At 33.7% G+C, this 27601-nt stretch overlaps 1 protein-coding gene across 1 annotated transcript; it reads left to right on the top strand.

Annotated features, from left to right (window-relative positions):
• Positions 1 to 1301: 1301 nt before the first annotated feature.
• LOC111046916 lies at positions 1302 to 26680 on the top strand. The gene is made up of 8 exons (XM_022332568.2): positions 1302 to 1455; positions 10451 to 10744; positions 11508 to 11695; positions 12507 to 12698; positions 13393 to 13431; positions 15015 to 15086; positions 17112 to 17210; positions 25178 to 26680. Exons 2-8 carry the CDS (start codon positions 10586 to 10588, stop codon positions 25305 to 25307), a joined length of 879 nt encoding a protein of 292 aa, XP_022188260.2. The 5' UTR covers positions 1302 to 1455; positions 10451 to 10585; the 3' UTR covers positions 25308 to 26680.
• Positions 26681 to 27601: the final 921 nt, after the last annotated feature.

The raw sequence follows: 27601 nt of genomic DNA, 5'->3' as shown, positions 1-27601 counted from the left end.
GACGTACTGAAAGTGAGACAAACTGAAAACTTGACCTACCGCTCAGAGAAGATCACAAAGAAGATTCCTCCTACTTTGTGTTACCTGCTACTTGAAAAAATAACTGTTACTTCGTTTTCGTGAACCAGTGAATGAATGAGCTCATACAGTCTTAATTTTAATATTGTAGTCTATGTGAAAAACAATTGTCCACTACATTGTAATCTGCAGCTGCATCTACAAAATGTCCACTTTTTGCCTTACTATGACAAAATGTAAAGTGACAATAATCAGAGTCCATTTGTACATTTTACGAATAGATTGATTGATTGGTAGTAGCCTATCAACAAATTGAAACATTTTTCACACTTAGGACTTTTATTACACTGCAACCTTATCCTACAATAAGGAAACTCTGTTTTTTCAGTATTCGATTTTCATTTTAACATTAGTAAATAGAACATGCATAGAACAATAATTATTGTATCATAGCCATCTACAGAAATTAAAAAAGTATAAAAAGTGCAGTTATACAGAATGTTTCAGAAGTAGTGTCAAACATTTTAGGGTATTGTTCCTGGATTATGGGAGACTACAAATTTCGTATTTGAAATGTCCAAAACTCAGCGGTTATCCTTATAGCTGCCATTTTGTTATTTCACTTGGGGATTTTTATCTCAAGAACAAAATGTTGTAATGGTCCAACTTGAACCATACAACGCACATCCACATTCTACAAAAAATGGCATTGCAATCTGCAATAGCAGTGACGTCACAGAAATATGTCATTTTCAGAGTGGTGGATTTCAGTCTGTTACTCGATGAACTAAGTCACTATAGTTAAATCTACGTTATAATGGCAGTGTAGGAAGATAGGAGAAAAGGGTTGCTAGAACTCAGCCTAGCCACCAAAACAGCTGATACTGGTATATCTGATGAATTTAACTGTGCATTATTGTTAAAATAGTTGATCATATTTTATTTGTCGAGAAAATATATTTTTTAAAGATGTAATAATAAATTTCCATGATTGAGATAGAATATTTTGTCAATTAGTTGAATTTCTACATTGTTGATAAACGATGTGGCAACATCGCAATGCGTGAAAGAGATAGTGCCATCTGCATTGTTGAACGATAGACAAGGATAGCAACACAATTGCAAATTACACACTGCCATTATAACGTGAACCTCACTATAGAGTGCAGCACAGTCTGGTCGATGAATTGGTTGTATTGGGTGAGTTGGTGCTTGGGTATAAAGGCTATTAGATGAAGTGTCTGTTGGGCGAAATGGTCCCACGTTTTATTCACGATTACAAAATATTGGGTGAAAGATGAATTATTGGGTCTGTTGGTTGGCCCCGGTGAAAGTGTGCTCCTATTCTTTGTTTTGAGGATTTCTTTTATAGATTCTTATTCAAATAATTGAGAATTATTCTAGATTAACTAATTTATAGTAGCATGGCAGCAGCAAGTAAGTATTATTATTATTTTTCTAATATATTGGATCATTGAAAATTGAATTGAAGAAACCCTTTATAAATAATAACAAAACCAACATAACCTAAAAGCTATTGCAACAATTCACACACTTGGTTACACAGAGTCCCCAAATGTTATCTCAATTTAAAATGATTTATTTTACCAAGAAACAATAACTGATTGATATCTCTCTTCACATTATTATTATTTTTTTAATTAAAGTATAAAGTTTTAAAGGTGTTAGGACTGTAAGCCCCTATAAGCTTACTTGTCATCATAGCTTTATGATAAGAAAAACATAATATCTTACTTTATCGATTAGAATAAAAAAAGAAAGTTACTATCAATCGACTATGACTGTATCCTGTCATATCTTTTGTCATGTTGTTAGCAACGGGTTGGGTAGCCAGAGCAGGCACGCAACTGTTGGTGTCTGAATGCAGTGTACCAGGTTATAAATAAATTAATGGTAATTGACTTCGCCAACTTGGCTGCACTTTAGTAGGGCCGCGGAATCTAGCATTGGGACCTACATAGATCGATAGAGGAGGTCATGACAAGATCAACCATGTATAACATTGTTGTCGATTTACAAGGATTGTAATGAGACTAGCATGTCTCAATGCTAGATTCCGAGGCCCATATACCAAAATGCCCCCATTGACTTGATTTGATTTCCTCTATCACAGCCTACTATAGAAAATCTATCACTTGAACTCTTTCCCACTGTCGGTCCTTTTTTTTAGAGTGGGTTTGGAACTCCCTCACTCTATACGGTATTTTGCCCGGCGCCAATCAATTACTATGAATTGATAAAATAATTACTTTACTATAATTTCACTCACTGTGTGGATACTTATATTTCACTCACTGAACTAATAATAGTATAGAAGAAAAAGATAAAGATAGATAGATCAGGGTCGTGTGTAAGGGAATGTACGAAGTGAAAGGCAAAACAAAGGTTAATTATGAATTTATTATTGAACTTTAAATTTATATGAATTTATAAAAAATTGATCAAAAATATAGTAATGATTAGAAATAAATACAAGATGATTAAGTTTCGAAAATATTACAGTTCAAGTTTAATTCTATACAACAAAATTTAACAAACAGTTCCTATTTTAACAGGTTACTTGAAAAGTAAGTTATTAAATCAAAATATTGAACAACTCTAGTTAAAAATATGATTATAGTCAAAAATAAGAGAATTGATAAATTTTAAAGAATGAATATGATTAGGGGAGCCTTGCTTTAAAAAACTATTATTTGTGCTTAGAAGTGAATTTCAACTGTAAGCTTCAGGAAATTAATTAAGATTGTGTCTAGATATGAATTTAAAAAGAAGTAATAATTAAGTTTGCTCTTTACTATAATGCTATAAAATTTGATATACTTATTTGGGCTTTTTAGGGTGGGGTGGTGTGGATTTGAAATGAGGAAAATAGAAAATTCTAAATACAATCTTTACCTGGCTCAGTCAATTCCCTATAGGATAATTGAAGTCTGAAACCAAAAACTCACTCCTACACTGAACACTGTCCAAAATCCAAGAGACTAAGAGAGACTCACAGCAACTAAACTTGCAAGACATGGTCTGCCTGCATTTATACTAGCACCACGATTTTCCACCCCTCATCACCCTTCGCCCTCTAGCTCCGCCTACACTCAAACTCATCAGCCTAATATTCAGCTTACAAACTGGATTCATATATCAATTTAAATTTACTATAATGTTTATTATGTTATGTCATTTTAAACTATGGCTCCCCTTCATTATTAAAACAAATGATATCATACATTTTACCAAGATTTAAACTCTAAAGTTTGCATACTGACAATTGAATGCATTGATTTGATTAATACAGTAATCAATCTTATAAATCTAATATGGAAAATACTTCAATAATAAATACATGAAATGAACAAAATACAATGTCATACAGTACATAATTACAATTGAATTGAATAAATCAAATTAATAAGATACCAATTAATTACTACTCAATTAATTAAGCAGGTTTCTTATACTCATTGTCAACATGTTTCAATCAAATATACCTAATTTATTCTATTTACAAATTTGTCCTTAGCCTATGAATTCGGATTCAACTAACTTAATTAGCTTATAATAATTATTAAATTATAATTCATTGTACAACATTATATTTGTTGAATACTTTATACATGTAGCCTAATCTACTTCATGCCCTAGTTTTTATAAACATGTACTCGTTTCATGTTTATAATTTTATGTGTTCACCATTCAAATAATTGATCAAATAATTGCTTCAATAATATTCATATGCTGACCACCTGGTAAAATTGTAGCATATGCTAACCATGTGGTTACATTGTAAACTACATATCTATATTTACTTCTCTCCTAACTATATATCTATATTGCGGGGGTTAACAAGGGTTAACACAAAACACAGTGGGCCATGTGGTTTCTATTGTAGACGTGTCTGTGACTGATGTTTAGAATACTGTTAAGTTTCTAGGAAAGAATGATTTTGTTTCAAACTATTTTGGAAAAGAATAATGACCCCTGTCGTCTATCTAAGTAGGCTATTCAAATGCATTCTCAATAGTTTTGAGAAACGGTTCTTTTTATTATTCTAGCCCTTGAGCGTCCGTCCATATTCTTACAATACAAGATTTTCAGAGCATGTGTTACAACAAATAACAGATATCTACAATTTTTAAATTTTATGAGAGCACGTGGTCACCATTGATAAGAATTTATAAATTATCACTACTCAGTTTATGTATCGGATATGGTCCGAGTAATTATAAAATGTAGTACCTAAGATATAGGTAATAACTTAGCAAATTGGCACAGACTATTTGATCTTTTTAATTGTGTAGTAACTGAATATTTAAATATATGCAAATTTGTAAGTTGGATGTATGATTGTAGAAAATAGGGGTAGAACAGAGCCCACTTGCCTGCCAGACACTGCCATGGAATGCCACTAAATTTTATAGAGCACAAGTCCCTTTTTGTTAAATTGTACCTTTGAAAGATTTAAAGTTTAAATTCATAAATTAATTTGTATAAGACTTAGTGATGCTGTATTAAAGCATAAGTCATTTAGATATTTATTTATTCCCTTGGAGAAGACGACTTCAGCTACCAGACAATCCAGGACGATAGGAAATTTGGATTGCCACCATCATCTTGTGAAATTCAGCACATGAGTGATAATTATCGAAATATATGAATTTAGGGCGCCCTCAGTGCTTTGAGTGAAACAAGATTTTAAAAGCTAGCTTGTAAAAGGTTATAAATATTGAAAATTATCATAAAACTTGTGCAAGTCTTGAAAGGTATAAAAAACGTATTTTTAGTAACTAAGAAATATATCTGATTCATATGTCTAAGGATACACAGATTAAAGAAATATTTAAATTCAATGTTGAATATAAATATGCTCACTCAATCATTGATTTATTAGCGAATTATAAAGATATAAATGTGACTGGATAAATTAATTTATCCAATTCCACCAGAGGCCGAACCTTAAGCCCTGAGAAATATACTGAGATCTATACATATTAATATATTTGAGATTTGTGATTTATCAATTGATTATTTTTATTTTATTGGAAAGAAGATATATATTGAGATTTTTAAATCAACAAGCAGCAGCAAGTTGATATCTGAGCTGCATAGAATAAATGCATAGGATTAATGATTTAAAAAGCACATGGTAACGTTTTGTGCTAAAGAACTAGTGAGCTAATCTGTGATAATTTCTTTTTGATATATAATTTGTTCTTATTTTTATTGTTTTTTGCTTGTTGCTCTATATATTTCTATATTTATTTATTGATATTTTTGTGTAATATACGTATCAGTTTTTATGGTATTTGTTTCCCCACTTTCATGCATGACCAATCTCATTTTTATTTATCGAGTTACCAGTATTGAAGTATTAATAAGATTACCATCCAACTATATTCTTCACCAAATAAGTTGGTTAAGACAGCGATATATAGCATTGATGATCAAATCTTTGGAAATAATACGTTCCAGAGATTTATATAAATTGTCCAAGAGCAGAGAATTGCGGGAGCTTCTGGGCGAGCCATTAAGAAATTGGTATAATATATATATTCTAATAACCACATCAGGGTTATATAATTTTTTACTCATGCTTTACCGACTGCAGCCAAGCCAGGCAAACCGTTATTGACAAAAATAATGTCATAGCCTAAAAATAAACTTTTTACTAGTGATATTTTTCAAAGTTTTTCGATTTTACATCATCAAGCTATCAAAATGGAAAAGTTTTCTTAGAAAAACATTTTTTCCTACAGTTACCTTGAACAGTGGCCATTCCTGCACTGATTACAGAATGCAAAGAATCACTTTTCTGCTCTCGTGCAGGAAAACTTTTTCCTGCACTCCAGATTTGCAACATGGCAACACAAAATAGTTGGTGGGTTATATGGAGGATTAGTGCAAGAAAACAAAAATTATGTTGGTAACAATGACTGTGGTTAGATTTAGATTTAGAATCATTTCAATGGCTACCCTACATTTATGATTTAAGATCCCAATCTAGAAATCCAAAACTAGCTCATCATCATTTAATAATAAATAATGTTTATTTTCTATTGACAGTAATAATTATTTCAACTATAAGCAATGAGAAATGTAGCAAACAAACATTATGAAATTCGAATTTTCAAGTTAAATAATTACTGTTCGAAATCCATGTCAATAAAATTAATAAAATAACATTAGAATATACTACAATAAAATATTTTCTGTTGTCTATGTTATTTTATAAATATTTTTTAGTTTACTTATATTATTTTTCGGTAATTTAGTAAGTTAACCATGTCTAAATATCTGAATACTGTTTTTAGTTGGATGAAACGAAGTTAGGTACAATTCTTCCCGCTAGATCAGGCGCTTTTTGGTTCAGCCATTCTGCAGTCATCTCAACCGGCTGTTGGTGTGTATTTTGAATGCAAATTTTTTGTTTTAACTGTATTTTTTCTGATTCTTGAATGAATAAAGATGATAACTTTGGCTGAGAATTTTCAACTTCAATTGGATTATTAATTTTTAAATGAATTAAGGTTGTTATTAATAGCAGCATCACACACACAAACATTTGATGGATTTCAGCCATCATTTTATCCATAATTACCCACTTTTCATATTCAATGGTAACTGTAGGAAAAATTAAATGTGAAATATGTGCGCAAAGTTCCTCTGCTGCACTCAAGAAACCATTCCACCCTTGCCTACAGCTCGAGCATAAACGTTTCTTTCGGTGCAGCAAACTGTCACTTTGCGCACTAGTTGCACAAATACAACTGTGCATAAAGAAAGAATTTACACACTCAATTCTCCTCGTAAAACAGCTTATTTCTGAGGAGAATCTACTTTTTCGCTCGCTAACCATCCGCGCATGTGCAGTAGATTTATTTTACGCTCCCATATCATTCCCGCATGCGCAGAAGAGTTTCTTTACGCTTCCTAATCAGCTGATTGTAAGCAGCTCGCCAAAAAGTCAGATCTTAACCTAAAAAGTTGGTAATTGTAACTCCGCCGATATACGAGGTGGCTGAGAAAAATAATGAGATTGGCAACACTGCGGGAGATCTGGCAACGTTGTGTCTACCGGCCGATGCTAAACCTGTTTGTTTATCCCTTCCACTTCCTCAGTCCGAGTTACAACTCCGTACAGTTAACACATTAGTTTTGACAGCGCCATTAGTAAAGTTGTGTTTTCATTGTGTGTCACAGAAATGGAGAATCGGACACGGTTCTCCGTGTCACAAGGTCATTTCCATCCATGAATTTTTGAACTCAAAACGCATTACTGTTGTTCCTCAACCCCCCTATTCACCTGATTTAAGTCCTTGTGACTTTTTCCTCTTCCCGAAATTGAAACATGTCCTAAAAGGACGTCATTTTGGAACTCTGGAGAACATTCAAAAGACTGTGACTGACCAGTTAAAAGCCATACCAATTGAAGACTTCCAGCGCTGCTACCAAGAGTGGGAACGACGACTCCGCCGATGTATAGCTGCCCAAGGGAACTACTTTGAAGGGGATAACATTGTTGTTTGAAAATAATAAAAACTTTGGTTAGTATGAAATCAGTCTCATTATTTTTCTAACACACCTCGTAAGTGATTTAACAGGTTTGGGCAGTCGTAGAAAAAATTTTGTATGTAATTCGCGCGTAATGCTTCTTTATCGCTCTTGCAAAATTATCACGCTCCGCTTCGCGTCGCGTGATAACTGTTTTGCGCGGGCGATAAAGTCGCGCATTATGCTCCTAATACATAAATAGCTATTTCCGATTACTTTTTGAGATATGAGCGCCTAAAGTTTAAATTCTTGCAACAGAACATTTGAAATACGGTAAGATATATCCATGAGATTTGGAAGATAAATTCTTCATGGTAGGCTATTGATGATTGAATAGAACAAAAATTTTCTGAAAATATCAATTTTTGAGAATACTATTCAATTTACTAAAAATGGCCTAGTACCTAAATAACCTGAAATATTTTGTTCAATTTATGTTTCAATCGGGAAGATTGAGTTTATACTTTTAAATGTCAATATGTTTATTGACCGATCGAAGTGAGGTCAATATGATATATCCATGAGATTTGGAAGATAAATTCTTCATGGTAGGCTATTGATGATTGAATAGAACAAAAATTTTCTGAAAATATCAATTTTTGAGAATACTATTCAATTTACTAAAAATGGCCTAGTACCTAAATAACCTAAAATATTTTGTTCAATTTATGTTTCAATGGGGAAGATTGAGTTTATACTTTTAAATGTCAATATGTTTATTGACCGATCGAAGTGAGGTCTAAGATTCAAGTCGACGGTTTGGCATTTCTCTTAATATTTGAATGTTTATATGTTGCGCATTTAAGGCGAAACGCGGTATTAGATTTTCATGAAATTTGACAGGTATGTTCCTTTTATAATTGCGCGTCGACGTATATACAAGGTTTTTGGAAATTTTACATTTCAAGGATAATATAAAAGGAAAAATGAGCCTCCTTCATACACCAATATTAGAGTAAAAATCAGACTATAGAATTAATAATCATAAATCAGCTGGCAAGTGATTACACAGATGTGTGGAGAAGCCACTTTGCTGTATTTCCATAAGGTCTATAGTTTCAATCACGTACTTGTGGATGAGATACTGCGTGAGGTCTACTGTTCACAGAACTACTAGTATTATTAGTAATGTTTTGATTCTTGAATAATAAACACAAATAATGAAAATGAGTATTTGAACTATTAATTTTTATAATAAAATGTGATTTCAAATCTGTTCTTAATAAATTTAAAAAAATAACGAATTGCTTATTTTTTATTCAATGTCCCAACCTGGGCAAGGGGTGTCCCATCGTGGGCCGATCTTAAACCCCAGGTTGGGACACTCCCAAAAAATTGTTATTTTTCCAATTAAAAAATTAATTGACAATCAATGCAGTTGCCATGAAAGTGTAAGCAAATACAATCAATATGAAATTAAAAAATGAAGATTTTTTTATTTTTGTCCAAGTTATAGCTGTTTGAATCTCGGTGTCACAACTTGGGCTTGTTTACCCTACTATGTAATATAATATCTATATCTATAATATAATATCTGTCTGTCTTATGATCCTCTACAAACTAACTTAAACTGAACTTACTAACTAACTGAACTGAAAATTGTAGTAGAATAAATTTTAATTGGACTGAAATTATAATGTGCACTTTGTGTACTGTTCTGCTCAAAACCGTTCGGTTGACTGAAGACATATGTACGCTCTCATGCCTGCTCTAGTATATCAAGCCGCCCGACAACCGAGCGGTTGGACTGGAGACTACAACCGCCGCGATTCGCCGGCGACTACTAAAACCGAGCGATGCATGCTTACGGCACCATGTGTTTCCCTATACCTGGCAACCGCTTGGTTGGTCAACCGCGCGACAACCGAGCGTAAATCGCTGTCATGTGAACAGGCTCTTAGTCAAGAAAATTTATTTGAACTTTCGCACTTTGGTATTATATGGGCCAAGGTAACCAGCATTGAGGCCTACACAGGCTTTGCGTGTGAAAATTATAAAAACATCTCTATATTTAATATGCATGCATATGTAATTACAATTTATTTTACATTTTTGTTCCAATTAGCATCTATATATATAAAAGCGAAATGGCACTCACTCACTGACTGACTGACTCACTCACTCACTCACTCGCAGAACTAAAAATCTACCGGACCAAAAACGTTCAAATTTGGTAGGTATGTTCAGTTGGCCCTTTAGAGGCGCACTAAGAAATCTTTTGGCAATATTTTAACTCTAAGGGTGGTTTTTAAGGGTTTAAAGTTCGTCTTTTAGCATGTATATTCTTCTTCTCCCAATCTCTTAATTATAATTGAAATTTCCATATCATATATCATATGTTACTATAGAGCTATAATCTAGATATAGTACCTCTTCGAAACAGTTGTTGACTGGCAACTAAATTAATAATTTTGTCAGGTTGGAATTAAGTTGAGTTGACTTTGTTAGGTTGGCACCAAGTTGAAGATTTAAATGCATTTATCGCGGAAAAATTGATTGGGCACTGCTACTTCAATCCTGGAAATATTATATTACTAGCCGTCAGGCTCGCTTCGCTCGCCATATCCGTTTAGCCAGACGTTTAGTCTGGACCCCCGACTGGATTGTCCTAACATTTATGATAAAAATGCTCAAATGAAAAATGCAGGCGAGCGAAGCGAGCCTTCTGATCTCATTCTTGGACGATCCAGTCGTGGGTCCAGGGGGCGGAGCCCCCCTGGCTAGACGGATATGGCGAGCGAAGCGAGCCTGACGGCTAGTATAATATATTCCCTGCTGAGAACCAGATGTGAATCGGCTGCAGCTACTTGATTTATTTTTTTTCAAATATCTTCTAAAACTCAAAGGCAAATTTAATTTGTTGCAGATGGAATGACTGCAAGAGAATGGGATCGGAATTACAGGGTGTGTCCTTTCAATCCATCGCACGTTGTTACGAGGCTTCGTTTCATTTAATCATTTATTGAAATGCAAAACTAAGTATGCACATCTGGGATTTGTCATGTGCCGGTACGATGCGTCACATTATATAAAGCCCGAAGAAATGGGTGCACATTTGTTGGTTTGTGAAAAGAGAGAACTTTGTCAGGACAGTTTTGAAATAACCCACAGACCGCGCTCGAGACCTTGCAACAGCGCCTACATTACTGATGACAGTGAGGTATTCATTGATTTCTAATCACAATATTTTAATCGTATTTTTTATTAAAGCATTAAAAAGTTTTTTCTACAGCTGCTCATAAAACACTCTTTTTTACGTACTGAAAAATAGTGTACGTAAAATAGCTGATGTCTGGGTAGGTAACCGATATTCTATTTTTCCTACACTTACCTTAAAAATTGACCATTCAGTCCTGCACTGATTAGAGGCCGCAAAGATCGCCTTGCTTTTTCTCGAAAAACTACAAAAAAAATATTATTTAAAAAAAATCAGAAATGTTGGGTGATTTTTGGGGGTGAAGCCGCCCTTCTGGCGTGTCAGCAAATTTCAGATTCGAATTCAGCGCCCCAAAATACATATAGAACCGTCGAGAAAAATTCTTTCGGGCTGTTTCCTGAAAAACGATCATTTGACTGGACTAGGAACTTGACAAGCAGATATATGTTCATCATGTGTATGATAAGTTATTTTCAATCTAATAGAATCTATAAGGATTAAGTTATAAACATTTTGTTAATAACTTTGGTGTAAACGTAGCTTAATATCATGAAACATATTAATTTTAGTGATCATAATCCATAATAGATATCATTTTATAATGTCGATTAATTAGGTATTTGATAACTTGTAGACTGGCTACTTGTATCCAAATAAAATGTTTGGATATGGTATTATTTTATCTTACAAAATATAATTATTGCTCTATAGTAATGTTTCTAAATTGCTGTTTTCTCAAAGTTGTTCCAACATTTTCGTCTTTCAGAATTGGGATGATGATGATGATGATTGTATGGATGAAGAACGCACTACAATCTCAAAGAAAAATGCAAGAAGTGTGAAAGCTAGTACGGAAGCAATGGCACTCTATCATGAAAATGCTTATGGTTTTGTAACTACCATTGGACGGGGCACTTTCCGGTCACATCTTGGAGCATTACCATCTGCAAGCAGGTTATTGCTTAGAAACATTTTTCACATTCATTGAAATGTAGAGTACCTATAATATCTCGATATCTTGTTAATTAATTCTACCAAAGCGTAATCAAGACCAAGAAGTGACTCAGGTGTACGCCTTTCTATAATATCGTTGAATAGATTTTTTGTGAGAAATATCCTCGTAGGGTTTTGCTTGTCAATTGCAATTGCAGGGTCAAGTAGCAACTATTAAATCATGAGCATTTTCGTTGCTATTTTTCACGAGTGAATTTACATTTCAAGCGGTGCACAGAGTCAGTCTGGTTCGGTTTTCTAATTACTGTAGGGGAAATTAAATTTGTAACTTTTGTGCAAAGTATCTATCCGCACTCAAAAGAAATATTCAGCACTCCTATGTGACTCGTGCACAACATTAAGCAGGAAAGTGACCAATTCCTCATTGTGTACACAATTAGCTGGAAAATTTCCTCTTTCTGACTCCTGCTGAGTTGATGCGATCGTGTGCTTTTTCAGCATCATACTAGCTTCTTGTTCAGTCTAGTAAACATGCTCATTTATTTCAACTGTTAAGAATAGAATGATTTGATTATTATAGAATGAAATAACATTTTATTTAAAATATTTCAGTAGTTAATATTATTCAACTATTTTGTATCATTCAGACTCTTTAAAAAAAATGTTTGAAAAACTGTTAGATTCAAGTAAGCTAGTCTTCAGTTAACGTTTTCTCATTACACAAGAACCAATAACTTATATACAATCAATCGGCATATTCGTATTGGATTTTTCACTTCATTGGCTTAATTAAATGTCTAATTATTTACAGTTGTTTAGCTCTCAGCACTTCGAAAACACAGAGACCTGATGTTGAAGAGAAGAAATATGAAGAAGTGATCAAAGAAAAAGAAAAAGAGGAAGAAATGTATGACGATTTTGATGACAATTACAATGAATCGTCTCTTGACATGCAATCTTTCAAAAAATTTTACAAAGACATTCATTTACCCTCAAGAAAATCGTAAGTGCCTATTTTCTTTTATTATTGTTTCCAGATGTGAAATGTTCCTATTTTTAAGTGTTTGTTTTGGCGTTCTAATAGACCTTCCCTATTTAAAGTTTGAAATCCAATGTGAGTAATCTTTTCGAAAGAGATAATCGATAGTAGACTTGAGCTGCAAAGCTGGAGACCACCAGGCTGCGCCAAATAATAATTCATAATTAAAAAAATACTATGAGCATAATAACAAATACTTTTTGTATCATTTTCAATTAGTTCGGATTATTTAAAAACAGCTGGGATTTCTATTCTTAAGGTGAAATGAAAACTATATTGTCGGGTCCACATAATTTATTTTAGCTAGTAAAATAAATTATGTAGGACTGACAATATCGTCACCTTAATATGGAGAAATTCCACAATATCTCTGTTCATAGTGTAAATTTATATTCTTTCTTGTTCAACAGAAACTACAATACCGTAATGTGTTTAATTTGTTCTAGGCAGATGTAATTATATAGTAGGCCTATCATGTTTATCGATTACAGACGCTAATCGATTTTCTTCTAATTTTATTGTTCAAATCTTCTAATGTACCTAGAATACATTCTAGGTACCTTGAAATCTTGTAACGCAATGCCACAACTTTTGTGTGATTAGTGTGAGGTGCCACAATAGTTGTGAGAAATTACTAAAGTTTCAATTCCAATTCCAGCCCAGAACCTGAAACTCATTCGGCAGAGGAAATTACAAGGTATGTAACATCCTTGCAGCTTATTTTCATTGTACACTTTTTATTCTCCATACAAACCGTCAATTATTAATTTATTCATGTGGATTAAAAGGAAATTTTATTCATATATTTTTATATCATTTTTTCACATCAATGAATAATATCAAAATACAGACAAAGATCATGTTCAGCATGCTCTAAATCTTTTTAAAATGAAATATAATCGATGAACAAATCACCCTTCCGTAGTAATATGTGTTTTGGTTTATTAAATATGTTGTAATGTTGGTTTTATTGACATAAAATTGGACTTGAATTCTTGGATGTGGAATATAACTTATCTTTTTGAGACGTAACTATTTATAAAATTTGGAAAAATAACAGTTTTTGGCTGAACTTGTTGATCTCTTCCTGTCATAACTGTATGATTTGTTATTTTATTAAAAAACTAGCAGGTACCTCGTGCTCCGCAAGGTTCTAATTAGAAACTTGACAAACTGAAAACTTGGCCTACTGAAATCTTGAAGAATTCAAAATAGGCCGTTAACCATCTTCGGTAAATTAACAATCAATATGCAAAATTTTCAAGTTAATCAGTTCAGTAGTTCAGACTGATGATGCGTCAATGCGTCATTCGTGAATTTCCTATTCCCTACTAGTTCAGTCACTATATAAATTGGTGCTTGCAATTTATATTGTAGTTTTGATTTTTCAATATATTGTTTCTGTGCTAGATACAGAGTGGCACAAAAACCTCGTATTTTTCGTTCATTTTCCAGTTTTCAGCTACTTCTGCCAAATCCTGTAATCGGACAGAAAAAGTTGCTCTCGCCTTTTTTTTAGATTATGAAATTCCTAAAAAATGAGATCATTCTATCTATATATTAACTAACATATATGTTATTTATTAAAAGTAACTTATATATCAATTCAATTCCTCATATAAAACAATATGATTCACAATCTGCTGTCAGTTCCACACACTCTTACAAGAACTCATACATAAGAATAATATTTTTGTACAGTAAAAAACTCAAACAAAATAGTTGAAATCAAATCAAATAGGAAGTGATCCTCAAAAAAATCAGTATTGAATTCATCGGGGAAGAGTCGTGAACCGACAGTGCCTTTGTTCAGGAATGATCTTCACATGGACCTGAGGTCTGTGTGTGAAGACTAGTTCTTCGGATTGCCAATACATTTGGAAGATTCCGAGGAATGATTCAGATTTTTGTAAGTTAAAACAATCATGTGAATGAGAATAGACTTTTTAAATAGATAATGCAGTAAATGTGAGGGGTATTGATTAATAATTGATTATATTATAAAAGATATTAAATATTGTAAAAACAGTTACAATAATATGATGATGATTGTGTTTAATAGCACAATGTCATAGGGTATTGGTACGCAGACCTGTTGTCTGGATGACGATGACTGATCCACAAAAGTGGCATAACTAATTTCATCAATTAATAATAATTTTTTCCATCAACTGCGCTGCTCACGACCAAATTTCATTATCCCTCGTAATCCCACAGCATCAAAAATAGCTTTATGCACATGTTGTACATAATGTAATTTTTTTTCATTTTTGAACACAGGGCAAACATAAAGACAGCAAATAGATCCTTTGGCAGAGGTAACATGCGTCATTTACTTGATTCATTCACTACGTAAGTAACATAAGATTATCTCCTTACACTAATAAATAAAACAATATTTTATAAGTCAGTGAATTAGAGAATGTAGTCCCATGGGAATATAGACGGAAAGCAGGCCCATGCCCATACACACAATCCTGTTTGCAGGATTAATTAACCAGCTGAAGTCAAAACCCTTTGCCTACATATCTGTCATTAGATTTTCGGATGCAATCGATTCAGTATGTTATTTTGATCACAAAAATTGAACGCCACCCACTGATAATTGATTCTTTTCAAATAATTTAATTTTACCAACCTCACATTCTACAAGACTTTTCACACATCTCTAAAACGTTATATTAACAGTTAAATTGGCTTCGAGCAAACCTGAATAACACTTCAAAACATGCATATTACTTATTTATAACAATAAAATTGAAAACTTTGGTAAATATTTTTAAAATGGTTTTTATAGATACAAAAATTTAGAGGTTATAGAGGATATATAGAGGTTAAATTATTTACGTTCAAGAAATAGGTAAGACAATATTGATTTTTATTGATCGTTTCACAAACTCACACACAATATCGAAATGCGCATGCGGAGGTAACGGTTTCTTCCCGTTTCATTCAACCAGTTCTTTGAATGTAACGTTCTTTGTGAGGACGGTGCACGGGTGACTGGTGACGGTGACTGAGCACTGTGACTGGAGCTGATACTGACAGTAAACAGTTAGACTCAACTCACACTTACGCGACTCATGTCGAGAAGAGACTCGACTCTAGTCTTTCCTTTTTAGTAGCATAGTCAATTTCAACTTTCAAGCTGGAATTCCCCCCCCCCTTAGATTGTAACTCTTCAATCTCAAAATCACTGTCAGGGTATTTGCTCTTGAAAAAAAATTCTATGTCGTTTGAGCTAGTCTCCATTACTCAGTTTTCCAATGTGTAGAAGCCATTTTCGCGCTGCCGTCATAAAACCTGTCGCCTTGTTGTCTCCCACCAGTGATGCATTTTTGTTGGTAGCTTTTCGGACAGATTCTGCTTTACTACATTTCTATTTTCAGTGTGAGTGACTTTCTTATTCACAATATTTAGCCTACATCACTTTTCAATTTGGTACTCACAGGAAGAGAAGTATTTCGACAGTTTTATTCTTACGTTTCCTTGATTTCTTTTCAACAGCTACAGACCAACTATTTCACTAGTCAAATTAGTATAATATTGGAACGTATTGTTCCAAACCTAAATAATTTAACCATTATAACCTCTAAATTTGTTGTATCTATAAAAACCATTTCAATAGCATTTAGAAAAGTTTTTGAGTTTATTGTTATAGCCTAAGTTATTTGCATGTTTTGAAGTGTCATTCAGGCTTACTCCAAGCCAATTGAACTGTTAATATATTGATTCAGTGATGTGTAAAGTCTTGTAAAATGTGAAATTTAATTTTTTGAAAAAAATTAATGAGCAGCGTTTAATTTTTGTAATTTTTTGATCAGAATAACATACTAATTCGATTGCAACCAAAAATTTGTGTCAGGTATGTTTGCAAAGGGCTCTGACTTACACCAATTATTAACTTCAAATAAAACAGCGAAGAAAAATAAACAAAAATCAAATATATTTAAACCTTACCTCAAAATTGTTTGAAGCCTTCTGCTGATTACACAACATTTATGAAAAGATGTGTGTTGACACATGTCCAACACTTGTCCTGTTGCTAGTGGCCACCCTAAGTGGGCCACCCTCTTCTCATTCTTAGCCTCTATCATCATTCACCTCATTCTTAGTACTATCTAACAATGAGGCTACCTACATTCTTCTCACAGCTTCTTGGTTTTCCTTTTATTACTTTCTCATTATCTTCTGTTTTATCACTAACATAGGATAGTTTTTCCTCATTATTTCTTTTACTCTCTCAATCAATTCAATTTCTTTCTATAGTTTTTATTCTAATTCTCTTGATTGAGGAGCATTTCTTGGGATTTTTCCGTGTGCTTCTATATTATTGTAAATATAATAAAAAATAAATAATATGTTTTGTTGACACAGGACGAAGGAGCCACCAGCAAGTAGAGGCATTGGGAGAGGCAGGGGTTGTTTGTCGTTAGTACCCGAATTCCTCGAATCTGCTGAGAAGAAACCTATTGCGTAAGTATGAATAGTAATGATATAAATTATCAGCTGAAAGAATGTTTTCCAATAGGTAAATTATGAATACGGCAAAGTTTACACAGCCGCATCTCAAACAATAAGCAAGCGTATAATTGAATATTACTCTCCCATATTATGTTACTTACTTACTAAGTATTTATTTATTTCTTACTAAGAAAGTCTTTTTTCTTTCTTACTCGATGTACTACCTCCGTAAACAAAGCCACAGTGCATGCCAGATGGTTGATGGTAACGTCAGCACAGGTAGGGCTCCTACACCAATAAAAACACTAGCTGATATAGGTCAGCTGAAATCAACAAATTGTTATTGGTGTAGGAGCCCTACCTGTGCTGACGTCACCAGAATGCACAATGGCTTTGTTTATGGAGATAGTGCTCCGTGGCGCTACAGCCACTACCTCCGTAAACAAAGTCATAGTGCATTCTGGTGACGTCAGCACAGGTAGGGCTCCTACACCAATTATAACAATTTGTTGATTCCAGCTGATCTATATCAGCTAGTGTTTTATTGGTGTAGGAGCCCTACCTGTGCTGACGTCACCAGAATGCACTATGGCTTTGTTTACGGAGGTAGTGCTACAGCCCATCCAGGGCCTTGGCCTCCTCTAGAATGCCTCTCCACTCATCTCTGTCGGCAGCCTTGCGTCTCCATCCCCTAACGCCTATTTCCCGAAGATATTCTACATCCTCCAGCCAGCGTTTTCGTGGACGTCCTTTCAGCATTCTTCCACCTGGGTTTCTCTGAAGACTTTTTTAACTGCTCTTGAATCGCTCAATCTTTCTACATAACTTTACCAGCTCAAGCGTCTCACTTTGATCTCATTTACAATAGGTGTTTTCTGTTCAGGTCATGCAGCCCTTGATTCAAACGACGTCTCCATTCTCCATCAATACATACTGGAGGACCTTCTTCTCAGAATCTTTCGTTCCCAGATACTCAGTAGGTCTTCTTCATCTTTCTGTTTCAAACCCCAGGTTTCTGTCCCATACAACACAACTGGCTTTATAACAGTTTCATAGATTTGTAGTTTTATTTTCCTTGACAGGGTTTTGGATTCAGGGTATTGGCTAAGTGCATAATAACATCTATTTTCTGCAGATATTTGTTTTATATCATCTCCCATATGATATGCACCTTTAGCAGGAAGGAGAGGTTAAGGTGGAGAAGAGTATATTATAAAGAACCCCCAAGGAATACGGACCTGCAAATAGATTTTTGAGTTTGGAGTAACCTTCAATTATTTTGGGGTTTGAGTTACTGTTACTGTGAATTGATTTATATTTCACGAATTTGCCGATTTATATCAACTGGCGAATATTTTCTGTACACACATAAAACACTGAACGTAACTACAAATAAGAAAAAAGGGGGCCGGCCTAAACAATAATGCACGATGAGGCCACTCTAACCCATCCTACTGCAACAACAGCACAATATTATCACTTTCGATTCGATCAATTCGCCGCCAGGTACAGCACCACACGGTAACGTCACTTGAAATCCAAACCGCTGCAATTCAAACGGTCAAAACAGCGCATGCTACATAAATTATCCTGAATTTATCATTTCTCCAATTAATTAATTTCATAATTTATTTCCTTAATTTTTTTATTGCATTGCTATTTCTCCCACGTCAATAACTTTTACTGTCACTATTCTTATTCACGTTTCTTACTGATGATTTCAACTGTTCCTCGAGCAAATTACGAGTGTCATTTTTTTAACCTCTGATCACATATCATGAGACACAGACAAGCGGTAGGTAGGCGGCTTTCGCAGGTAGGTAGAGCGCTTGTCATCCCCCCCCCAAAACGCCCTGTGATCGGTGCGGCCAGAAAGTCAATTTTTGTCAAGTTATGACCACAAACATGGCCACCTCACCTGAGTCTCCCGCCAAGTGCTAATTACGTAGCGTTATTCGTTTCTGCAAGCGATAGGCAATAGTTTAGCGTTATGAAACGTTATGAGTGATAATGTTGTGCGTGAATGGTCTCGGAAAATGAAAGACGTCAGTTGTAATGACTTCCAGAATCGTTGTGATGCATGACTACTCGAACTCTAAGTGCTGGTGCAACCAAACGGTTTCTCCAGCAAATCTTAAGGGATAGTTACGGTCCCGGCTGATATACTAAATAAGAATCGTGAGGCCCATTGCCTGCCTAAATCAATATGCCTTTTCAGGCAAGGTCAATTAGGGACTCCTCACCAGTAAAAGCTATATGAATATTAAAAATTATTATTATTATAGATTACTGTAACACATATGACATGTAAAAAGTGTATTCAAACAGGCGAACTAATTCTAATTGTTGAGATAACTATATCTTGCTAGAATAAACAGGGTCTGTTATGGTACTTTAAAAAACACATAGCCTATTTTAAAATGGATAAATATCTATTAATTATAGAAGGTAACTAGTACCTTTGTGATATTCCAAAATGAAACATGATTAGTTTCGACTTGTTCAATAAGGACTCTCTTGACAATGACATAATTAGAAACTGCATGCTCATGCTTATTTTGAATATTTTAGGGTAGGCCTACTAGTTATTTTCTATAATTAAACATTCAAGTTGCCCTATTAAAATTAATATTATTAGGGTATTAATTAGAACTAGAGTAGCCATTCAAACTCCTTATTTACTATAATGTTCTAAAAGCTTATTAATTTTAATCAAAACTTTGGAAATATAGCCTAGAAGGTAGATTGAAAGTGATTATATTGGCTTTATAATGTGGCTTGGAACATAATATTTTCAACTTTTGCTTGAGTTATTTTCATATTCAAAGAATTATTACCCCTTCAATGCAGTACATAAGTGCTATTACTTAATTCTTAATGCAATACATAATTGTGATACCCTATTTTATATCCAATTAAAGTCTATTATTTAACTACACGTTACCTCTAGCATTTGCTAGTCAACAATGTTAAATAATGTTATTATTTCCAAAAAAGTAGAAGCCATACAGAACCAATAAAGTCATGTTAATAAGAGTTCGATGCTGTAGGGTTGAATATAATTTTAAAAATCCTCAAGTATAAACCATCAAAACTCATTTTATTAGCTTCATGTCACTTGCTGTTTTCTTCAAAACTACCTGAATTGAAGCAGTTAGCAGGAGCGATCAGAAAAAGAATATATTATTATGAATAAGATGAAATAAACACATCAAGATGTACTGAAAAAATGAATATATTTCTTAGATTAGTCCATCTCTTTCTTCTGTAGGCTACTACATCATACATGAATCATATCCATGGAATATTATTCATAGTTGATTTTCTTTGTCATCCTCTACTTCTGGCATACCTCTAGGCCTGAAATCAAAAAGTTATTGATAATTATTTATTATTCATTATAAAAAGACTTTGCAAAGTGAATTCTGGAATTGATTGTTTGTAATCTGTATAAGTTTTAATTATATTTCTTGGGAAGGAACCCCCAATAATGACAAAGTAATATTATATGAGAAATTCCAATAAACCAACAATCAGTTAAATTATTATTAGCATCAATCTGTAAGTTGTGTAATTCTGAATGATTGATTGAATAAATAAATAAATCTCCATGCAGGAATTGGGATTAATCAGTGTGCCCCAAGGTCAAAAGAACTTGTTGGTGAACAACATATTTTTGGATACCATGAACAATTCATTTATTTCTGTGGTCAGTGGGCCTACTTTTCGACCGTTTGGTTTACTAAACTCTTCCAAGATGTACTGCATAAAGTAATTATTAGTTCTACATTCAGAGAAACAAGTTTAATGAAACAAATGGGAATAATCAATAAATTAATTGCTTAATCTGAAATGATGATTATCTACAACATTAAAAGTAGAACTAAGTGATTTGAAAATAAATACCAAACTGTAAATACATGAATCTCTCAAAATAATGCAGGCATTTAATAAATTCAATCATAAATTTTAAAAGGTGGAATCACTGTCATTAAAGCTATTATTCAGTGTTTTCTACCAGCACTTGCTGAGTGAATTTTTGAAGTCATCTATTCATAGTTCTAATGTATGGTCATTCATAAAGTTCAACATTCACTCAAGATCAAGATGGACATTTGAGAAGATTGTTTTAAAAACAATGTATTCACTTATCTATTCAGGGAATAGAGCTGTTCATAATATTTGGGATTCCTTCCATAAAGAAATTTATGAAACAAAATCTAATAATGTGATAACATTTTAACATCAAATTATTGATTTAATGTTATCACATTATTAGATTCTGTTACATAAATTATTTCTTTATGGAAGGAATCCCAAATTTTATGAACAGCTCTATTCCCTGAAACAGTGAATACATTATTTTTTAAACATTCTTCTCAACTGTCCATCTTCATCTCATGTGGTTTCACGTTGTTTCGAAATATTGTATACTGTAAGCTATTAATGATTTCAAAATTCAGTCAGTATTTCAATTATTTTAGTCACATACCATAGTTATGTCTTACTATTTGAATATCTAACATCAATCGATAATAAAACATCGAAGTGGATAAACTTTTTGAAAAAAATGGGAAACTGTATAAAATGACATCGCCTATATAAAGTTTGAAAAATGGGTGTAATTTATCTTACCTAACTAACTTATTCTAACCATGGGTTCCAAAGAATTTTTCCATCCTGGTCAACAAAAAAGAATTCATATGCATTTCCTTTTGAGCACATTCTCTTCAATATTTTGTTTGTAAATAGTACCTGAAAAAAGAAACATATTTAATCTTTCAACATATATCCATTTTGGAGATAAAGTGAAGTTAATCATCAATGATAATACATAGTTTGGACTTTGAATAAATTAGAAGTGAACTGGGCCTCGAAAAACTATTTACATTAGATAACTATACATACTATAAGTATATAGCCTACTTACATTCGTAGCACATAACAGAAAACACTTTAAAGTTTTCCAATAGGTAAATTATGAATACGGCAAAGTTTACACAGCCGCATCTCAAACAATAAGCAAGCGTATAATTGAATATTACTCTCCCATATTATGTACTTACTTACTAAGTATTTATTTATTTCTTACTAAGAAAGTCTTTTTTCTTTCTTACTCGATGAACTACCTCCGTAAACAAAGCCATAGTGCATGACAGATGGTTGATGGTAACGTCAGCACAGGTAGGGCTCCTACACCAATAAAAACACTAGCTGATATAGGTCAGCTGAAATCAACAAATTGTTATTGGTGTAGGAGCCCTACCTGTGCTGACGTCACCAGAATGCACAATGGCTTTGTTTATGGAGATAGTGCTCCGTGGCGCTACAGCCACTACCTCCGTAAACAAAGTCATAGTGCATTCTGGTGACGTCAGCACAGGTAGGGCTCCTACACCAATTATAACAATTTGTTGATTCCAGCTGATCTATATCAGCTAGTGTTTTATTGGTGTAGGAGCCCTACCTGTGCTGACGTCACCAGAATGCACTATGGCTTTGTTTACGGAGGTAGTGCTACAGCCCATCCAGGGCCTTGGCCTCCTCTAGAATGCCTCTCCACTCATCTCTGTCGGCAGCCTTGCGTCTCCATCCCCTAACGCCTATTTCCCGAAGATATTCTACATCCTCCAGCCAGCGTTTTCGTGGACATCCTTTCAGCATTCTTCCACCTGGGTTTCTCTGAAGACTTTTTTAACTGCTCTTGAATCGCTCAATCTTTCTACATAACTTTACCAGCTCAAGCGTCTCACTTTGATCTCATTTACAATAGGTGTTTTCTGTTCAGGTCATGCAGCCCTTGATTCAAACGACGTCTCCATTCTCCATCAATACATACTGGAGGACCTTCTTCTCAGAATCTTTCGTTCCCAGATACTCAGTAGGTCTTCTTCATCTTTCTGTTTCAAACCCCAGGTTTCTGTCCCATACAACACAACTGGCTTTATAACAGTTTCATAGATTTGTAGTTTTATTTTCCTTGACAGGGTTTTGGATTCAGGGTATTGGCTAAGTGCATAATAACATCTATTTTCTGCAGATATTTGTTTTATATCATCTCCCATATGATATGCACCTTTAGCAGGAAGGAGAGGTTAAGGTGGAGAAGAGTATATTATAAAGAACCCCCAAGGAATACGGACCTGCAAATAGATTTTTGAGTTTGGAGTAACCTTCAATTATTTTGGGGTTTGAGTTACTGTTACTGTGAATTGATTTATATTTCACGAATTTGCCGATTTATATCAACTGGCGAATATTTTCTGTACACACATAAAACACTGAACGTAACTACAAATAAGAAAAAAGGGGGCCGGCCTAAACAATAATGCACGATGAGGCCACTCTAACCCATCCTACTGCAACAACAGCACAATATTATCACTTTCGATTCGATCAATTCGCCGCCAGGTACAGCACCACACGGCAACGTCACTTGAAATCCAAACCGCTGCAATTCAAACGGTCAAAACAGCTCATGCTACATAAATTATCCTGAATTTATCATTTCTCCAATTAATTAATTTCATAATTTATTTCCTTAATTTTTTTATTGCATTGCTATTTCTCCCACGTCAATAACTTTTACTGTCACTATTCTTATTCACGTTTCTTACTGATGATTTCAACTGTTCCTCGAGCAAATTACGAGTGTCATTTTTTTAACCTCTGATCACATATCATGAGACACAGACAAGCGGTAGATAGGCGGCTTTCGCAGGTAGGTAGAGCGCTTGTCATCCCCCCCCCCAAAACGCCCTGTGATCGGTGCGGCCAGAAAGTCAATTTTTGTCAAGTTATGACCACAAACATGGCCACCTCACCTGAGTCTCCCGCCAAGTGCTAATTACGTAGCGTTATTCGTTTCTGCAATCGATAGGCAATAGTTTAGCGTTATGAAACGTTATGAGTGATAATGTTGTGCGTGAATGGTCTCGGAAAATGAAAGACGTCAGTTGTAATGACTTCCAGAATCGTTGTGATGCATGACTACTCGAACTCTAAGTGCTGGTGCAACCAAACGGTTTCTCCAGCAAATCTTAAGGGATAATTTCGATCACCCATCATACAAACCTGATTTAGCCTCTAGTAACTCAAACCACTTAGCCACCTTTTCCCCAAACTCAAGTCAGGACTTTGAGGGCAGTGCTTCCAAACTAACGAGGAGCTCCAAAACGTCATAGCTCACTTAAACTCATTTGGCAGCAGCTTTTTATGACGAGTGTTTTGATAGGCTGGTCCACTGGTATGAAAAATTCCCCAACCCTCACGGCAATTATGTTGAAGAATAATCATAAGTGTAAGTAACTTTTGGTGAAAAACTTATTCTTGTATTTTCTGACTATGATTTCAATAGGGTCACTTGATTTGTTTAATTAAAAAAAAAAATAATTTCATAACACCCTTTTTTCAAAACTTTTTTATATCTTTATACCTTTATACTTTTTCAGCTTTTTATTTTGGAACAAAACTTGAAAATGGCTTTAAAGCCAAAATAATTTTATATTTGTGAAGCTCTTGTACATTTTATCAACGATTATATTGTTCTTTCGCCATTGCTCGTCACAAACATTCTTGAAATAGCTCCTGAGGTTTATAAGATTAAATCGAATTTGAAACGAGCTTTTGATCAAGTCAAGGAATATTTATTATGTATGTGAATCTCTTGTGAACGATTCACCAAGATAAGTTGTAATAAATGCAATCATTCATTCGGGTTGCCAATAACTTTTAAAATTTCCTGATCTATTGGAATTTGGACCTTATCTACCGGTTGTTTACATAAAATGTCTAACACAGTATTTCAGAAGAATTTGTTTTGCGGAACATGCATTTTACCTTGTTCTTGTCTAGCGTAAGTTGTTACCATAAAAATACATATTGTCTTGTTAATGATACTTGTTGCATTGGAATGAAATTTCAAAATTTGATCATTTTTTACACTTTATTAAGTTGCTAAAACAATTATTTTTGTTCAGGAGAGTGGACATGCAGAAAGAAATGGCCACTGTTGAAGATATGCTTGAAGCGGTAAAATTCCAGCCGTCAAAGGCGAAGCTGCAGGGTCTCTTTGACAAACAACATGGAGATGATTGGGAATCAGACTAAATGTTCAAAGCAAAAACGCAAAGCAATTTCACAACTCAGTCATTACTTCATTTTTATCAGTTATTGTTCATCTAAGTGGAGTTATTTTATTATTATCAAGTCAGTTGTTACTTGAGGCTGTTTATTTAGCATTAGTGCCTTATTTTCTACTTTTGATATACTGTAATTGTAGAAGGAATTGTTTCAGCTTTTATAAGAATATTCATATACTTAATTAGTGTACTGATAGAAGCAAGAGAGCAAATTCATACTATTTTTCTATATAAATTGAATAAATCTATCTGTTGACTGTTATAAAAACTAGTAACGGGTGTCTCATTAAGGATGCAACCCAAAGTACGAGAAGGTATTAGGTCTATATAAATTTTAATTTTAGGTGGCCAAACTTCAATGTTGGCCAACATGTATTAAAGGCCATATTCAAGTGTTAGTTAAAGAGAGTTAGTCTTTCATTAGTGCTGTCTCAGCTATCGTTTTGTTACGTTATACCAGAAATGGTTTTTGTGAACGCATGTTCATTTTTTGAGACTTATATTGTTTAAATCCTATAAATGTGGGCAACATTATGAATAGAGTTTCCTCAAATACTGCAGTTCCTAATAAGTTGATAATAGAGAAGGTGATCAATGAATTTATTTTAACTTGTAGGGTACAAGATGATAAGATGCTAACTCGTCTGCTGCCAACAAAGTTAGCGAAAAATTTGCTGAGAATGTTATCAACGTTTTTCTGAGAATGTTATCATCAGAAGCAAGGGTGTCATCATTTACTACTGTCATAAAAACTCCATCTATACCATAAGTAGTCCAATCAATTTTCTTATTTAACTTTGGGTTGTCCTTAATGAAACACTCTTTTTAATAGAACCAAATATAAATACAAACTTGAATGTTGGCAAAAATGTATTAAAGGTCTTATGCAAGTGTTATTTAAAGAGAGTTAGCCTTTCATTAGTGCTGTTTTAGCTGTCGTTTTTTTACGTTGTGTCATAATATGGTTTTTAACAAAGATGAACGTATGTTCATTTTTTAGACGTATATTTTTTGAACCATTACAATACAGATCTAGTTCGTTGACCAACAAAAATGGATATTCTGATTTATATTATCGTACTGTTCTTTGTTACGATATCTTGTGTGATAGAACTTCGACAGTTTAATCCTTCATAATCATAAATATTTTAATTATTTTTATGTCAAAGTTCTACTGCAACTCAGTTCTATATTGAAAATGATAATTATTATGATTGATTACCATTCTCGATTATGATCGTGAATACATACTTGGTCTATACTTTTTTATGTAAATATAAGTTTTCTTTATTCATGGTGCTATACATTTATAAATAAATAAACGTATCGCTGTTTTTTCTAGATTCGAAATATAATTCAACTTATCCTTATATCTAGTGCACGTTTTACTTGCATTTTGAAAAAAAAATTAAATTGTTTCAAAAATGTAAAATAGATGTTTATTGATGGTGATGCTATGTCGCTGTTTTCTGTCAGAATGCAAACAAGAGGCCTACCTACTATTTGGAGTGGATTGCCAGATAGGATATTTCATAAGGGCAGCTCTACACTCAACGGTGAATTTGAAGGCCTGCCTCACAGCGTTCTTCATACATAGGCCTTGGTCTTGAGACGGTTAATGTATTATTTCACTATTTCATGTTTTCCTTGCATTGTTATAGCAGCTCCAATGTGGGGGTGAAATTTTCAACTTTGCAACATGTGTGAACTTAGCTGTCCACACCTTTAACAGACGGGCTAGTGATACGTTTTTTGCTAGTTCACCTCCTAACTAGTCTTAATTGAGCTGCGAAGTCAAAATTGTGTTCCAGACATTCCCCTCAAATTTCATTTTCAAATGATCAATTTTTGCCAAATTGAAAATTTCACTCACCACATGGAGCTGCTATAACAATCAAAGAAAAACATAAAATGGTGAAATAATACATCAGATTGAAGAGAATTTAATGCTCTACATAAAATTACCTACAATCAGCATCAATTTTGATGATTCATTATTAGAGTATATGAGCCATGAAAGAGCAAACAATTGGATAAAAACCTATTAATTTAGCAATTTCTCACTTTCAAGAGCGAATAATGTTGAAAATATCACAAAACTCCACTAAACAAAAATTTAATAATATGTCAAGCTTTATTTTTGAATAGTCATCTTGATTGAACGCATTCTTCCCAAAATAATAAGCATGTAAGCAGAACATAGAAAAAATCTATTTTCAAACCACCCTCATTTCTTCAGCAAAAGGGTTAGGGATGGCGATT

The sequence above is a fragment of the Nilaparvata lugens genome, chromosome 2 (genome assembly GCF_014356525.2).
Source record: "Nilaparvata lugens isolate BPH chromosome 2, ASM1435652v1, whole genome shotgun sequence".
Classification (NCBI taxonomy): Eukaryota; Metazoa; Arthropoda; class Insecta; order Hemiptera; family Delphacidae; genus Nilaparvata; species Nilaparvata lugens.
The sequence above is the reverse complement of the archived record's forward strand: the minus strand, read 5'-3'. Positions and strand labels throughout refer to the sequence as shown.